The 17,057-nt window shown below is 47.1% G+C and overlaps 1 protein-coding gene and 1 non-coding gene across 2 annotated transcripts in view; one reads left to right on the top strand and one right to left on the bottom strand.

Moving 5' to 3' along the window:
* Positions 1-16,991, bottom strand: part of LOC123729258 (striatin-4) — a 32,431-nt gene extending 15,440 nt beyond the window's left edge. The window contains exons 1-8 of the mRNA XM_045703552.2: positions 16,701-16,991; positions 6,793-6,896; positions 5,733-5,803; positions 4,904-4,982; positions 2,835-3,029; positions 2,343-2,526; positions 2,090-2,246; positions 1,256-1,351 (exon numbers count right to left, since the gene is read on the bottom strand). Of these exons, the coding sequence (XP_045559508.1) occupies positions 1,256-1,351; positions 2,090-2,246; positions 2,343-2,526; positions 2,835-3,029; positions 4,904-4,982; positions 5,733-5,803; positions 6,793-6,896; positions 16,701-16,991 (1,177 nt within the window). The remainder of the gene's footprint in view (positions 1-1,255; positions 1,352-2,089; positions 2,247-2,342; positions 2,527-2,834; positions 3,030-4,903; positions 4,983-5,732; positions 5,804-6,792; positions 6,897-16,700) is intronic.
* On the top strand, positions 12,250-12,325 carry trnav-uac (transfer RNA valine (anticodon UAC)). The gene has a single exon. It is a non-coding gene; the product is annotated as a tRNA-Val (tRNA).
* Positions 16,992-17,057: the final 66 nt, after the last annotated feature.

Here is a 17,057-nt window from a genome sequence, read left to right as displayed (position 1 = left end):
CTAAGGATTGATTGTAAACATCGTTTGACATGTTTCTACGAACGTAAATATAACTTTTTTTGACTTTTCGTCGTGACATTTTGCACGCGCTTCCTGCATTTGGAGTAGTGGACTAAACGCGCGAACAAAAAGGAGGTATTTGGACATAAATTATGGACTATCGAGGAACTGGGATTCCTGGGAGTGCATTCTGATGAAGATCATAAAAGGTAAGTGAATATTTATAATGCTATTTCTGATTTTAGTTGACTCCAAAATGGCGGGTATCTGTATTGCTTGTTGTTGTTGTCTGAGCGCTGTACTCAGATAATTGCAAAATTTGCTTTCGCCGTAAAGCTTTTTTGAAATCTGACACAGCGGTTGCATTAAGGAGAAGTGTATCTATAATTCTTTGAATAACTATTGAATATTTTATCAACGTTTATGGTGAGTATTTCTGTAAATTCATGTGCTCATTCACCGGAAGTTTTGGGAGGCAAAACATTTCTGAACATTACACGCCAATGTAATTATTTTTTTTTTAAATAGAAATATGAACTTTATCGTGCAAAACATACATGTATTGTGTAACATGAAGTCCTATGAGTACCATCTGATGAAGATCATCAAAGGTTAGTGATTCATTTTAGCTGTATTTCTGGTTTTTGTGATGCCTCTCCTTGCTTGGAAAATGGCTGTGTGGTTTTTCTTGTCTCGGTGCTGTCCTAACATAATCTAATGTTATGCTTTCACCGTAAAGCCTTTTTGAAATCAGACAATGTGCTTGGATTAACGAGAAGTGTATCTTTAAAATGGGATATAATAGTTGTATGTTTGAAAAATTTGAATTATGAGATTTTTGTTGTTTTGAATTTGCCGCCCTGCTATTTCACTGGCTGTTGAATAGCGTGTCCCGCGGGTGGGACGCTAGCGTCCCACATACCCCAGAGAGGTTAAGGAGCGGAGGAAGAACAGCTCTCAATACTAAACTCACGACCACATTAACCACCTGAAGGAGCGGAGGAAGAACAGCTACATTAACCCACCATCTGATCAAAAACACATCCCTTCCTTTTATCAATACTAAAACAATGACCTCTTCAGTGCAGTATCCCTTTAGATGAGAGAGAGAGAAGCAATTTAGCTACTTTGGTATTTGGCGGGTTTTTTTGGAGGATCTTCCTGGGGTCCGTGCAAAACATGAAACGATACAGAACAGTGTAGACCATTTGGTACAGCAAGACAGGGAGAGTTTTGGGGGCGGGTGTTGTCTTACCTTCCCCGGAGCGAGACTGTCCCGACACAGAGGGGGGCGGGGAGGGTTTGGGGGGGAAGTCCGACATCATGCCCTGTAACTTGTTCCTGCGCTTCTCTGAACCAGGCCAGAGGAGAGAGACACAACACACACAGTCATGCAGAGAGAGAGAGAGAGAGAGAGAGAGAGAGAGACACACACACAACACACACAGTCATGCAGAGAGAGAGAGAGAGAGAGAGAGAGAGAGACACACAACACACACAGTCATGCAGAGAGCGAGCGAGCGAGAGAGAGACACACACACAACACACACAGTCATGCAGAGAGCGAGCGAGAGAGAGAGAGAGTGCAGAGAGAAAGATAGAGAGAGAAGAGAAGGCCCGAGAGAACACATGACCGCGCATACAGAAGGAGAGACGATGAGTGATCAGAGAAATAGAAAGAGACGAAGAGACACGGACCGAGAGACAGGCCGAGAGACAGGCCGAGAGACAGGCCGAGAGACAGGCCGAGAGACAGGCCGAGAGACAGGCCGAGAGGTGGATGTAGTGATAAAGTAGACAGACACCAAACAGCATGCTTTATGCTAACAGAACACATTGCTCCAGATAGAGAGAGAGAGACACCCACCAAACACAACACGTGGTAGTGAGACACACAGACAATGGTTCACCATAGGCAATGGTTTATTGGCAGTAGAGGTGAGAGTACAGAACATGTGACTCCCTAGAAAGAGAGAGATAGGGATGAAGGGAGAGAGGGACTGACAAATAGAAAGAGACAGACAAAAAAGCTAGACAGACGAAGAGACAGACAGGTGTGGTTGAGGTGGTTGCTATGACGATGGCGTACCTAACTCCCGGCCGTCCCCTGAGATACGGGCCTCTCCCGCCCCCTCCCCCTCCTCCCCTGATCCCAGGAAGTCAAACTCGCTCAGGGCATCCTCAGAGTCGTCTTCATCCTCCTCATCATCAGGGTCCAGGTCTGTGGTCATGGGCTCAGTCCCCATCTACATACACAGAGAGAGAGAGAGGGAGAAGGGCTTTAATACGCACACGCACACACACACACACACACACACTTTGCCGTGTTGACGTGATCGGACCTTAACGCGCGGCTTCTTGTTCTTGTTGCGCTGCCCGTCTATACGGTCCGTGCCCATGCCCTGGAAGTCATCTTCCTCATCACTGTCATCCTCATCATCATCCTGGCAGCCGTGTAGGAAGGGGATCTTATCCAGCACGGAACCGCCCAGACGCTCCTTAGAACCATCCTTCCCCGCCGCGTTCCTACCGACACACACACACACACACACACACACACACACACACACACACACACACACACACACACACACACACACACACACACACACACTCAGTGGCAACACACACACATCAGAGGCAACCTACAACGGTAACAACATTACTGACAGTTATAGAAATTTGACAAAAATATGCAATACACCACCACAGACATAGTACTGATCAACTTCACAGCGACTACCGTGGAGACAAGCTTCCATTCATCACTGTCCACAGCACCCTACACCGAGGACAGGGATGTGTGTGTGTGTGTGTGTGTATGGGGGTCTCACCTCTTGATCTGCTCCTCTATCTGTCTGATGAGGAGTGACTCCCCCCCTGCCAGGGGCTCGGGGTCCGGGGCGGGCTGCTGCTCGCTGCTGGCCGGGGCGCCGTTAGCCTCGGGGCTGGTACGACCCAGCAGGGAGCGCACACGCTTCGAACGCATGTCCAGGATGGTGTCCGAGTAGCCCACCTCCTCCAGGTACCTACACACACACACGATTAGCCTCTTCATTCAGACTCAATAGTTTGTTTAAAGTGTTGAGGACAGTGCTGCTCTGTCGCTATGGGGAGAAAGCCTTACTCTCGCTATGGGGAGAAAGCCTTACTCTCGCTATGGGGAGAAAGCCTTACTTTCGCTATGGGGAGAAAGCCTTACTCTCGCTATGGGGAGGAAGCCTTACTCTCGCTATGGGGAGGAAGCCTTACTCTCGCTATGGGGAGGAAGCCTTACTCTCGCTATGGGGAGGAAGCCTTACTCTCGCTATGGGGAGGAGAGCCTTACTCTCGCTATGGGGAGGAAGCGTTACTCTCGCTATGGGGAAGAAGCGTTACTCTCGCTATGGGGAGAAAGCCTTACTCTCGCTATGGGGAGGAAGCCTTACTCTCGCTATGGGGAAGAAGCCTTACTCTCGCTATGGGGAGGAAGCCTTACTCTCGCTATGGGGAGGAAGCCTTACTCTCGCTATGGGGAGGAAGCCTTACTCTCGCTATGGGGAGGAAGCCTTACTCTCGCTATGGGGAGGAAGCCTTACTCTCGCTATGGGGAGGAAGCCTTACTCTCGCTATGGGGAGGAAGCCTTACTCTCGCTATGGGGAGAAAGCCTTACTCTCGCTATGGGGAGAAAGCCTTACTCTCGCTATGGGGAGGAAGCCTTACTCTCGCTATGGGGAGAAAGCCTTACTCTCGCTGTGGGGAGAAAGCCTTACTCTGGCTATGGGGAGGAAGCCTTACTCTCGCTGTGGGGAGAAAGCCTTACTCTCGCTATGGGGAGAAAGCCTTACTCTCGCTGTGGGGAGGAAGCCTTACTCTCGCTGTGGGGAGAAAGCCTTACTCTCGCTATGGGGAGGAAGCCTTACTCTCGTTGTGGGGAGGAAGCCTTACTCTCGCTGTGGGGAGAAAGCCTTACTCTCGCTGTGGGGAGGAAGCCTTACTCTCGCTGTGGGGAGAAAGCCTTACTCTCGCTATGGGGAGGAAGCCTTACTCTCGCTGTGGGGAGAAAGCCTTACTCTCGCTATGGGGCGGAAGCCTTACTCTCGCTGTGGGGAGGAAGCCTTACTCTCGCTATGTGGAGGAAGCCTTACTCTCGCTATGGGGAGGAAGCCTTACTCTCGCTGTGGGGAGGAAGCCTTACTCTCGCTGTGGGGAGGAAGCCTTACTCTCGCTGTGGGGAGAAAGCCTTACTCTCGCTATGGGGAGGAAGCCTTACTCTCGTTGTGGGGAGGAAGCCTTACTCTCGCTGTGGGGAGAAAGCCTTACTCTCGCTGTGGGGAGGAAGCCTTACTCTCGCTGTGGGGAGAAAGCCTTACTCTCGCTATGGGGAGAAAGCCTTACTCTCGCTGTGGGGAGGAAGCCTTACTCTCGCTGTGGGGAGAAAGCCTTACTCTCGCTATGGGGAGGAAGCCTTACTCTCGTTGTGGGGAGGAAGCCTTACTCTCGCTGTGGGGAGAAAGCCTTACTCTCGCTGTGGGGAGGAAGCCTTACTCTCGCTGTGGGGAGAAAGCCTTACTCTCGCTATGGGGAGGAAGCCTTACTCTCGCTGTGGGGAGAAAGCCTTACTCTCGCTATGGGGCGGAAGCCTTACTCTCGCTGTGGGGAGGAAGCCTTACTCTCGCTATGTGGAGGAAGCCTTACTCTCGCTATGGGGAGGAAGCCTTACTCTCGCTGTGGGGAGGAAGCCTTACTCTCGCTGTGGGGAGGAAGCCTTACTCTCGTTGTGGGGAGGAAGCCTTACTCTCGCTATGGGGAGAAAGCCTTACTCTCGCTGTGGGGAGGAAGCCTTACGCTCGCTGTGGGGAGGAAGCCTTACTCTCGCTGTGGGGAGGAAGCCTTACTCTCGCTATGGGGAGAAAGCCTTACTTGCGCAGTAGCTGACGGCCCTCCTTCCAGGACATCTGATTGGCTGGCTCAGATTCAGATTCTGCTGGCCCATTGGGCACTGTGGGATAGAGGAAGAGTCAATCAGAGGAGGAAGCTCTGATGTAACAGAAGCAAGCGCCAGAGCAACCCTCAAAGCTCAGTGCACCCCCCCCCCCCTCCCCCACCCACACACAGACACACAGTTAAATGGGACAGATGTGGAAACAAAAGCACAGGCAAGTTACTAGTGCTGCTTTATCTAGGCTACATAGTGAACCAATCACTGATGCAATCATTAGGCCACAGACACTCTCCACAGTGAAAAACCCAAGTCTGGTATCAGATATAGTGAGCTGACACAGAGGGATGTCGTGACAGTTTTACATGTAAAAATGGAATGTCTTCTGATAGTCCACAGAAGGGCTGTCAAACATACGGCAGGTGTTCCGGATCCGAGACGGTCCAATCCGGCCCGCGGGTGGTTTGACTAAAAAATAGATTATAAATGTTGTTGTTTGTGTTTTTTTTTAAATAAAAAAAAATCCAGGGGGACGGGGGAACGAACTCAATATACTTTAAAATGACTAAAACCGAGTGTAGATATGATCATGGACATACAGTATCTTGACTGTGTCCACCTCGCTAAAAATTACCATAATGAAAGCTAGAAAGTCAGGGAGCATCGAAAACGATGGGTAAAGCGAACATTTCCGGACGCCCTCCGGACCTCGTTGAAGACAGAACGCGGCCCCTGGGGCAAAATGAGTTTGACACCCCTGGCCTAGAGCATACATAGAGTCTACATAAGGTCTACATAGACCCTGCATACCTTGTTCTGCCTCTGGCTTCTTCTCCCCTGGGCTCTGGTCACTGCCAGTCTTCAGCTTCTGGTGTTTGGACCTGCAGAGAGAGGAAGAACCACAAGATGGCAGTGTTACCCAAGCCCTACACTCTGTGTGTGGTGTGTGTGTGTGTGTGTGTGTGTGTGTGTGTGTGTGTGTGTGTGTGTGTGTGTGTGTGTGTGTGTGTGTGTGTGTGTGTGCTGCCATCCTGTTAGAAGGTAACAGATCATTTTATTACAATGGTTAAGATGGATTCTCATTGTGTTCCATGGTGTTATTTGCCCCCTAGTGGAGCTTTCTGGTACTTAGAAAGACTGTACGCAAACAGGAAGTAGAGAATTCATTCTGCACGCATAGAAACAGCTTAAAACAACGCTGCGGTGCAGGTCTTTCAGTGTAGCTATTTCTTGTCATGCTTCAGCCTCGGAAAATATTTGTTTGTAAGTTGGATTTAAGCATTTAGCTAGTGATGATTATCTCGATATTGATTGAGTTGCTTACATATCAATGTTGGTTGGTTGCATTTACTCACACAAATTGCCTTGCCTTTCATGTATGCCGTCAGCTGTATTACTTTGCTTGTGCGTCATGCAAACGACTTGTAAAACGTACAATACTGTAGTTTTGTTACTGTTTCTAGTGTAATATGCTTTGTTATTCTACAGAGATGGTTGTACATTATTAGAGTAATGAAAGGAGTTAGCCAATTACCATATGAGTAACAATTAGCTACATGGTTTGGCGTCATGCCAGATGCATGGTACCTTGGCACGTGCTTTGTATTTTCATCCAACTTCAACTTGAAAGGTATAATGTACAGCTGCAGTATGTCGATTTGAATTGAATACTAAAGTATATTCTTCTCTGTATTTTGCAGTTTCACAACGTAAGCGTTTTCAATATATTCATTCGAGAAGAGTCACGCCTTGGGAGTTTTATTGAAGACTTAGTTGTTAGCTATCTGTCTAGTGTTGCATGGGAATGCAATTCAAGGGCAGAATAGTGTGTGTGTGTGTGTGTGTGTGTGTGTGTGCGCGCGTGTCTGACCTCTCCTGTTTCAGGGCGTACTCCAACATCTTGATCCGCCTGACCAGGTCCTGCTTCATGTTCTCCTGCCCCTTCCTCTCACCCTGGAGGAATGTCACCTGAGCCTGTGCACACACACACACACACACACACACAACATTACCTGTTACCAATCAACACAACTGGATTGAGTATACCATTTCCCAGTTATTTTGAGCAAAGTTGGTTTGGACCCACTAAACAAATACCATGTGTAGTGCAGAAAAACTCGTTGTTTGGTTTCGCAAACCGACGTTCCCTACAAGTCCCAGGCTAAGTAGTGGGTTGTGGAGGGAGCTGCATTCTGGATTTAGAACTTCTCCTAACCAGTAAACCCGAGCCAGACATCTGGAGGGGAAACAATCGTGAGGAGAGGAGTCCGCGCGTGTGTGTGTTGCGTTTGTTCGTGCGTGGTCCCATTGCTCTTCTGAGGCCGAAAAACACACACACACACACACTCGCTAACACACAGAGCCCCAGAAAAATAGAGCAGCCTAAAAAAAAACGCCGTTTCATCAGGTCTGCACGACGCTGGCAAGATCATACAGCTGGGACACACAAACCGCTCTCATGAAAACAAAATAATGATACTGTGCAACTGCAAAAAACTACCACTGCTGATGGCGCATCACTTTGATTACTGAGACACGCTATATCTGTTACCCTGGCTATTTTGAGAACACAGCATCTCCTGTGTGTTTCAGCTTGAAGAGTCTGTCTGGTTTTAGCAGCAGCTTCAGCCATACCTACAGACTCCAGGTACTAAAATAGACCTGAAGGGCACCATGCTCAGGGCTGTGTCTGTCTGGGGTAGCAGGGGAGCAGCCAAGCCAGGTAGTGAAGGAAGCTATCAGGTAGATGCACTGTGGTTGGGTGCAGCCAGGAGAGCAGAGAGGGGGCGTTGTGGAATGGATCTCCCTCGTCGTTAAGTGGGTGGGGTTCTCACATGGTTCCGTTCCTTCCCTGACAGGGGCGAGCTGCAACCTGTCATTCTAAAGCATTTTTCTTTGCACACACACACTTCTTTGGAATGTCCCTCCCATCTCAGATAAGCATCAGTGATCTCTCCCAACACTTCCTTAACGTTCCTGGCTTCTGTCTCCACTGGCCCACTGCAGTCTGACATGGTTTTATTTGCTCTGTGTGTGTGTGTGTGTGGTGTGTGTGTGTGTGTGTGTGTGTGTGTGTGTGTGTGTGTGTGTGTGTGTGTGTGTGTGTGTGTGTGTGTGTTGTGTTACAGTGTACACACAGGAGCATGTCATCAGGATCCATGAACATCACGTCCATTCCCTGTCTTAACAGCAGGACTTTGTCCAATACAGGGCCCCGTTCGAAACTTTCAGACATGCACCTTTCTTTCCTTCCTTCCTTCCTTCCTTGAAGAGCTGGAGTAAAGGAGTCTACTGTAGGTGATTTAGTTCACCCTGAGAGGGCTTCCCTACAGATCAGTGATCTGTGATCAACCATACATCATGAAATGTTCCAAGCATATACACTATATATACACACAAAGGTATGTGGACACCCCTTCAAATGAGTGGCTTTGGCTTTTTTCAGCCACACCCGTGGCTGATAGGTGTATAAAAATCGAGTGCACAGCCATGCAATCTCCGTAGACAAACACTGGCAGTAGAATGGCCTTACTGAAGAGCTCAGTGACTTTCAACGTGACACCGTCATAGGATGCTAACTTTCCAACAAGTCAGTTCTTTAAATTTCTGCCCTGCTAGAGCTGCCCCGGTCAACTTTAAGTGCTGTTTTTGTGAAGTGGAAATGTCTAGGAGCAACAACAGCTCAGCCACAAAGTGGTAGGCCACACAAGCTCAAAGAACGGGACCGCCGAGTGCTGAAGCACGCAGCACATAAAAATCATCTGTCCTCGGTTGCAACACTCACTACCGAGTTTCAAACTGTTCGTCGGGAGCTTCATGAAATGTGTTTCCATGGCCGAGCAACCGCACACAAGCCTGAGATCACCATGCGCAACCCCAAACGTCGGCTGGAGTGGTGTAAATCTCGCAGCCATTGGACTCTGGAGCAGTGGAAACGCGTTCTCTGGAGTGATGAATTTGTCAGCGAGATCCATCTGACAGCAAGGTCCACACAGAAATGGTTTGTTGAGATCGGTGTGGACGAACTTGACTGGCCTTCACAGAGCCCTGACCTCAACCCCATCGAACACCTTTGGGGATGAACTGGAAAGCCGACTGCCAGCCAGGACTAACCATCGCCCAGCATCAGTACCCGACCTCACTAATGCTCGTGGCTGAATGGAAGCAAGTCCCCGCAGCAATGTTCCAACATCTAGTGGAAAGCCTTCCCAGAAGAGTGGAGGCTCTTATAACAGCAGAGGAGAGACCAACTCCATATTAATGCCCATGACTTTGGAATGAGATGTACACTGACGTCGTAGCCAGTGCGAGAACCAACACATCCTGAAGTTTGCGGATGACTCAGCAATAGTCGGTCTGCTTCATGCCGATGAAACTAACCATGGTCCTGTTGTTAAGGATTTTGTACATTGGTGCCACAGTGCTTTCTTACAACCGAATGTGACGACAACCAAAGATATGTGTATTAACCCCTACCCCTCATAACACTATCCTTCAGGGCCAGGTGGTAGACACTGTAGCCAATTCTAAGTATCTTGGGACCGTGATTGATGATAAATTGAGCTTTGAGTGGAACACTGACAGGTTGTGGAAGATGGGTAAAAAAGTTCCAGGTCGACGGGGACCCTGAAGACTCTTTTTCTTTGATCTGTTGGCATGGTAACCTTGGTATCGAAGCATAAAATGCACTAGCTAGAAGAACGAAAGTGGGCAGTGAGATCCTGGAAGCCCAGCAGAGTAGTCTGTCCGACCTGTACAACAGACAAGTGGTGCGAAAGGCAGAATCCATCCTGTCTGACAGTGCCCACCCCCAAAACAGGAGTCCCATGTCCTACCCTCTGGCCCCTGGCGTAGATTCCCCAACTGTTAAGACTAAAACAGGTACGAGCACTCCTTTACCCTTTACCCCGATGGCCATTGGCCTTTTGAATATAGGGAATACTGTATTTTGATGACGTCGACGTGATGTTTCTGAGAATGTGCACAGCGCACTTCACTTACCTTCTGTGTAGGCCTTACTTTATACTACTGCTGCTGCTCATGTTGATCATTAGCAATGTTATATTTATATTGATGGCTGCCAATCCATGGCTGATTCAGTAGCATTGTATGTATGTTTCACGTTATTCTTTGCTGCAAAACCAATTGCCCTCTGGGACAAATGAAGTTGAAACTTCGACCAAAAGAAACAGCTGTGAAGTGTAATTAAAAAGGGCATCAACGATGTTAGAAACATGCCTGTTGAACACTGGCACATAAAACAACACAAGTCTTGACACAAAGACAGGCTAAAGAACTACCTTTCTAAGTAAAAGCACTACCGCGCTTCCTGTATGCTTCCTGTATGGCCATCTCTGTGTGGCCTGCTGAGGAGTTCAGTCAGTCCCACCCACCCTGCCTCTGGACAGGGTCAAGGGCAGCTCACCCTCTCCTATACCCTCTCTGCCATCCTCCATCCCTCTGAGACGCATCAGCCGACAAGTAAGAGCAGAGGACTTTTCTGGGACAGGGAGCTGGAGTGTGTGTGTGTGTGTGTGTGTGTGTGTGTGTGTGTGTGTGTGTGTGTGTGTGTGTGTGTGTGTGTGTGTGTGTGTGTGTGTGTGTGTGTGTGTGTGTCTTTACGTGTGTATGAGTGTGAGAAAGAGAGGTCAATTGGAGTGTGAGAGAAAGAGAGAGAGAGAGTCAGTGGGGGGACGTACAGTAAGGGCCCAGAAGTGCATGGGGGCGAGCGAAGCACAGTAGTGTACATACGTGTGCCACGCATTAGAACACTGGGCTTTTCATTAGACCTGAGAGAAGGGCACTACGGGCCCCCACTTAACATGCCCCAGCAGGAAGTGATGCCATCTTGGTCACCACTAGTCGGAGTGCCACTGATCTTGAGTGTCAATGGCTACAAAGCGCCCTGTCCTTCTATTAATGGCAAGTAGTAACTGTGCCACAATTGTGATCGCAAAGTTTAAATCTACAGTAATCTGACATTTATTATCCAACTAGGAGTGCTGTAGGTCCTTGATCAGCACCAACTGTATTACCATAATGAAGTAGGACAAGAGAAGAAACACTCTTTTCTCTACAGACTCAGCAGGAGTATATTCAGATATTCAGTAGAGAAATTACTGCTTGATTTGGAACCCTTCTACAGTTCTACGGGACAGATATAGCCTAACAGAGGTGAGAGGCTTACGGGTTTTATAGTAGTATCCCTCATCCTCTCTTTCTTGAAGGAATCACTGATCTTACCTGACTAGATAGGATTAAGCCAGGGCTGCCACCACATAGCTTAGTCCTATCCCCTGTCATGTGAGATCAGTGATGTGCCCTCTGCAGTGCCACCTGTCTGTCCCCTGGCCTAGCCTGCTGGCTGTAGTCACATGGCCCTGTGGCTCTGCTCTGGGGACGTCACACCTGGTCCACCCTACGCTGGGTGCGTATATAAACGGACGCATCCGGGTTTTCAGGGGAAATGGAAAAAATAGCCTGTGACGCGACTTCCGCTTTTGAACGTTAACAAGGCAACACTCCACTTGATTGGTTGAACAGCGCAGAAGAGAACTTCCCCCTAAAAATGTTTTATCTCTCGTCAGGACCAGAAATGCCTGCTACGTCAGGTGACACCTGCCCCAGCCAACTGCTCGGCCCGGCCCCGCCACAGCCTGCCTGGCTGGCTGTCACAGGAGACAGAGTGCCACAAGTGTTCCCGTTTAACGACCTGATTCAGCCCTAAAAAAACATACCACTGTCACACCATACACACACTGTCAATGTCACAGACAGACAGACAGACAGACAGACAGACAGACAGACAGACAGACAGACAGACAGACAGACAGACAGACAGACAGACAGACAGACAGACAGACAGACAGAGAGCACACACACACACACACACACACACACACACAGTCACAATGTTTGGTTTGAGACAGAGCAGCAGCCCAGAGGAAACTGTAGGCTATATTCTGTATAGTGTTGTATGTTCTGTGTGTATGGAGACATACATATAGTTCAAGTCAGAAGTTTACATACACTTAGGTTGGAGTCATTAAAACTTGTTTTTCAACCACTCCACAAATTTCTTGTTAACAAACTATAGTTTTGGCAAGTCGGTTAGGACATCTACTTTGTGCATGACACAAGTCATTTTTCCAACAATAGTTTACAGACAGATTATTTCACTTATAATTCACTGTATCACAATTCTAGTGGGTCAGAAGTTTACATACACTAAGTTGACTGTGCCTTTAAAGAGCTTGGAAAATTCCAGAAAATGATGTCATGGCTTTAGAAGCTTCTGTTAGGCTAATTGGCATCTTTTGAGTCAATTGCCTTCCCTGTAGCTCAGTTGGTAGAGCATGGTGTTTACAACGCCAGGGTTGTGGGTTCGATTCCCACGGGGGGCCAGCACAAGAAAAAAAAAAAAAAAAAAAATATGTATGAAATGTATGCATTCACTACTGTAAGTCGCTCTGGATAAGAGCGTCTGCAAAATGACTAAAATGTAAATGTAATTGGAGGTGTGCCTGTGGATGTATTTCAAGGCCTACCTTCAAACTCAGTGCCTCTTTGCTTGACATCATGGGAAAATCAAAAGAAATCAGCCAAGACCTCAGAAAAAAAATTATAGACCTCCACAAGTCTGGTTCATCCTTGGGAGCAATTTCCAAACGCCTGAAGGTACCACGTTCATCTGTCGTAGCACAAGTATAAACACCATGGGACCACACAGCCGTCATACCGCTCAGGAAGGAGATGCGTTCTGCCTCCTAGAGATGAATGTACTTTGGTGCGAAAAGGGCAAATCAATCCCAGAACTACAGCAAAGGACCTTGTGAAGATGCTGGAGAAAACAAGTACAAAAGTATCTATATCCACAGTAAAACGAGTCTTATATCAACATAACCTGAAAGGCCGCTCAGCAAGGAAGAAGCCACTGGTCCAAAACCACCATAAAAAAGCCAGACTACGGTTTGCAACTGCACATGGGGACAAAGATCGTACTTTTTGGAGAAATGTCCTCTGGTCTGATGAAACAAAAATAGAACTGTTTGGCCATAATGACCATCGTTATGTTTGAAGGAAAAAGGGGTGGCTTGCAAGCCGAAGAGCACCCTCCCAACCGTGAAGCAGCATCATGTTGTGGGGGGTGCTTTGCTGCAGGAGGGACTGGTGCACTTCACAAAATAGATGGCATCACAAGGTAGGAAAATGATGTGGATATATTGAAGCAACATCTCAAGACATCAGTCAGGAAGTTAAAGCTTGGTTGCAAATGGGTCTTCCAAATGGACAGTGACCCCAAACAAAGTAAAAGTATTGGAGTGGACATCACAAAGCCCTGACCTCAATCCTATAGAAAATTTGTGGGCAGATCTGAAAAAGCGTGTGCGAGCAAGGAGGCCTACAAACCTGACTCAGTTACACCAACTCTGTCAGGAGGAATGGGCCAAAATTCACCCAACTTATTGTGGGAAGCTTGTGGAAGGCTACCCAAAACGTTTGACCCAAGTCAAACAATTGTAAGGCAATGCTACCAAATACTAATTGAGTGTATGTAAACTTCTGACCCACTGGGAATGTGATGAAAGAAATAAAAGCTGAAATAGATCATTCTCTCTACTATTATTCTGACATTTCACATTCTTAAAATAAAGTGGTGATCCTAACTGACCTAAGACAGGGACTTTTTACTTGGATTAAATGTCATGAATTGTGAAAACCTGAGTTTAAATGCAGGGGTGGAAATCCTGGGGGGGACGGGGGGGACACGACCCCCCCATCCTGGGAAAAATATGATTTGTCCCCCCCAATATATCACTGAAACATAACTATGTAATTTAAATAATATTAATAATACGCAATGAAAGCAATTGTGCTGATTATAGACACTTAATAGCTCGTTTTTAAGTTTCAAAAGATTGCGACCCCCCCACCCTTTGCCTCACAATGGTTTGATCCACTGCCAGTTCCTTAGCTTGCGAGGTAACGTAGAGGTCGTATCTACTGTCTGATGTGAGGTTAATCCAGTCAATCGCGTGCACACACTAGCTGAATATGCAGAGCTAGCGCGCAAATATTAACTATTAAGCTAGCTAGTACCTATTCCATTTATGTGGCGTCATCAAAGATGGAATCTTTGCTATCGTCAATTTATTCCAAGATCAGCATGCATGTAAGTTAGTGCTTCAAAGTCCCTGTGATAAGGTTAGCGATAAACTGAACAGAACTACACTCTCTTCTACCATTGTTTTAAATATATTTAATGGTCTCGTTGCAAAAGCTAAATTGTCGCAAGGGAACTTTTATTTCTATATTTTATTTCACCTTTATTTAACCCGGGTAGCAAAGATTATAGCAAACACCACTGAATTGGTGCTCGCTAGCTTTGCAAATTCAGCTATTGTTAGAAGCCAGCCAATATGAAACAAACGATTAAAATTATAAAATGTTGCAGCATGTGTTGTGAACTCATACAGCTGTCAACTCTTGTCACTGCAATCCGTTTCACATTTGCTAGCTACCTTTTAGATCGAAGCCCATATAGAATGATAGAAGATAAGATGATAGAAGCCCATCTCCTACTGTAAATAACCTACATACTGTGTGTGTAGCCAACCAGGTAGAAAAATGGCAGAAAAAAGACGGACATCAGAGTATTTTTCAGTACACCAAAACGCAAAGTAAGAACCCTAGTAGCCTAATATCTCAAAGACTAGTTGATAAAACGTTCATATGAAAGAAATGAAATTCTAATGGAAATGTTTCACAATGATGTCATTAGGCAGAGCAGGCAACAGATGGCACACAGACAGCAGAGTTGGGGACAGATATGCAGGGACAGACTGGCAGAGACAGGGAGTCTCAGGTAAGTTTGTTGAGTCTTTGTTTGGCAACATTATGAAAGGTTCTCAATTTTTTTTACTTGTAAAATTGGAACATAATTGGAAAATGCCATGGATACCCCCACTCTCAACTTAAACTGGTGACTGAACTAAGATTTGTTAAAGGCAATGGTATTGCTGTTGTGATTAGTTGTGTAGTTTTGGGTACCGGTAGTTAGGAGTACGGCAAACACCTTATTTCTTTGGTTCCTCAATATACATTTACCATATTAAACGTGGGCTATGTGTTACAGCACTACTTTTGGTGTCCCCCTCAGGAATTGCTCTTGAGAAAATGTAATGTAATTGTCCCCTCCAAATCAGATTTTCGCCCCTGTTTAAATGTATTTGGCTAAGGTGTATGTAAACTTCCGACTTCAACTGTACATACATGTGTTTGTGGGAGATGAGCGAGCACATGCGAGTTATAATGGACAAGTGTGTGTCCTGCACACATGGTCTCAGAGCATGCCTACTGGCACATCCTCGGCTCAAGAGGGTTGGCAGAGAAAACACACCAGGCATTGCCTTCTGTGTGTGTGTGTGTGTGTGGTTGTGCCACTGGGCTTTCCCTAGTTTAGCAGCCACTGGGGTCCTCTTATGTAAACTGCTGGGCTACTGTTTGAACAGGGCACTCAACCGCTCTTTTCTCCCGTCCCGAGTTCTCCCCGCTAATTTGGCCTGTGAAAACCAGACCACACACACACGCATACACTCACACACATGTTCACGCATAGAAATCATTCCCAGTAACAGACTAGTGGTGGTGGTGACATCCGCACACTGCTATAAAACCAACACGGCCTGTTTGTTATGGTTCATCCATAATATATAAAGTTCCTATTTATATCTAGGCTATAGCCTATAGGGTAGAGTGAGCGGGAGAGTGAAATACACTGACAGCAGTGGAATGGCATTGTTTTTCTACACGGGCCTTTAGGCTACTGTAAATAATCAAGCAAACTCCTATTTCAACGGTGTTCCTTCAGCATACGTATAAGCAAACGTGCTGACAGGAGGTCACATATGGGGAAAGCAAAGGAAAAAAACACGCTTTGCACTCCCCAGGCAGGCGTGAGTGAAAATGTTCACGCGTGTAAACGGCGGAAAAGGGGCCACATTACGTCATCTGTTTTTTTGTTTTGTTTTGTGCGTGGCTCCGGGGTTTATAAACGCATTGGCGTGACCGAATCCCTTTTGTAATTGACAGCGAGTCACGTGACCAGCCGTAATCTCCCACAGAGGAAAATAGAAACGTTAAAAAAAGGGGGTTCAGAAACAAGCGGAGGCCGACCGTCTGGCGTTCATTCTAACAGCGTTAATTACCGTTGGAGCAGCTCGACGTAGCCGATTGACACCTCCACCTGTGTGATGCGCTATGTATAGACAATGTCGATTATATGTCTGGCTGCGTTGGGATCAGGGGGTGAATGACATTGACTGCGCCTCAATGTAACACTGCAATTAACACACACGGACAATTTAAAGTCCTGTGAGTGATGCAAGACATTAAAGTAAATTCACAATCCAGTGTTTTGGATTAGTCAAGAATGGTCCCCAGATATTGGGTTTTCTTTGATCCCAGAATAGCGCTTGCGTCTAAACCACATCAAAGATTTTGAACTGACGCAAATACAGCAACATTGTTTGAAGTTACTCTGGCTAACATCCTGGAGCACGGGATGAAAAGATGTGTGATCATGTGTATGTTGTTTTGCACGCTTTGTACAGTATTCTGTCGGATTAGTGAAACTATTGAGGAGCGGTCGTGATTTCTGTGGGATCTGAATAATGCCAATGCTAGGCTAGCTTTTTTTTCTTCTTCCAAATCGTAGCAAGCTACTATAGTAACAAAATAGTCTACGTAGCTATAGCTAAATAATAACCTTGTAATTACCCTGAGTTCGTCTCTCTCGGCTTCCCAACGATATTTCTCGGCCTGGAAGCGTCCCCATTCGAACTGGATAAAGTGCAAGATCCCGGGAAGCGATAGGCCCGCGTCGCCGTCTTGCGGTTCCCGAGGCTGCGACGATCCAGCCATCGCCCCGGCTGCTGATGCCGCGGCGGCCGCTTCTGTTGTCGCCTGCCCGAGTACAGATTTCGGCCCGTTCGGATTGCGCCCCACGCCGCTGCCTCCAGAGTTCTGGTTCGTTCCCCCTGCTACTCCGCCGGATCTTTCCGCCTCCATTTTAGCGCTCGCGTTTTCGCCAGGACAAGGAGGTGGAAACGAGCAGCGATAATAATAATAACCCAA

This window comes from Salmo salar, chromosome 20 (genome assembly GCF_965601325.2).
Source record: "Salmo salar chromosome 20, fSalSal1, whole genome shotgun sequence".
NCBI classification, from domain to species: Eukaryota; Metazoa; Chordata; class Actinopteri; order Salmoniformes; family Salmonidae; genus Salmo; species Salmo salar.
Note: the sequence above shows the minus strand (reverse complement) of the source record. Positions and strands in the feature narration are given on the sequence as shown.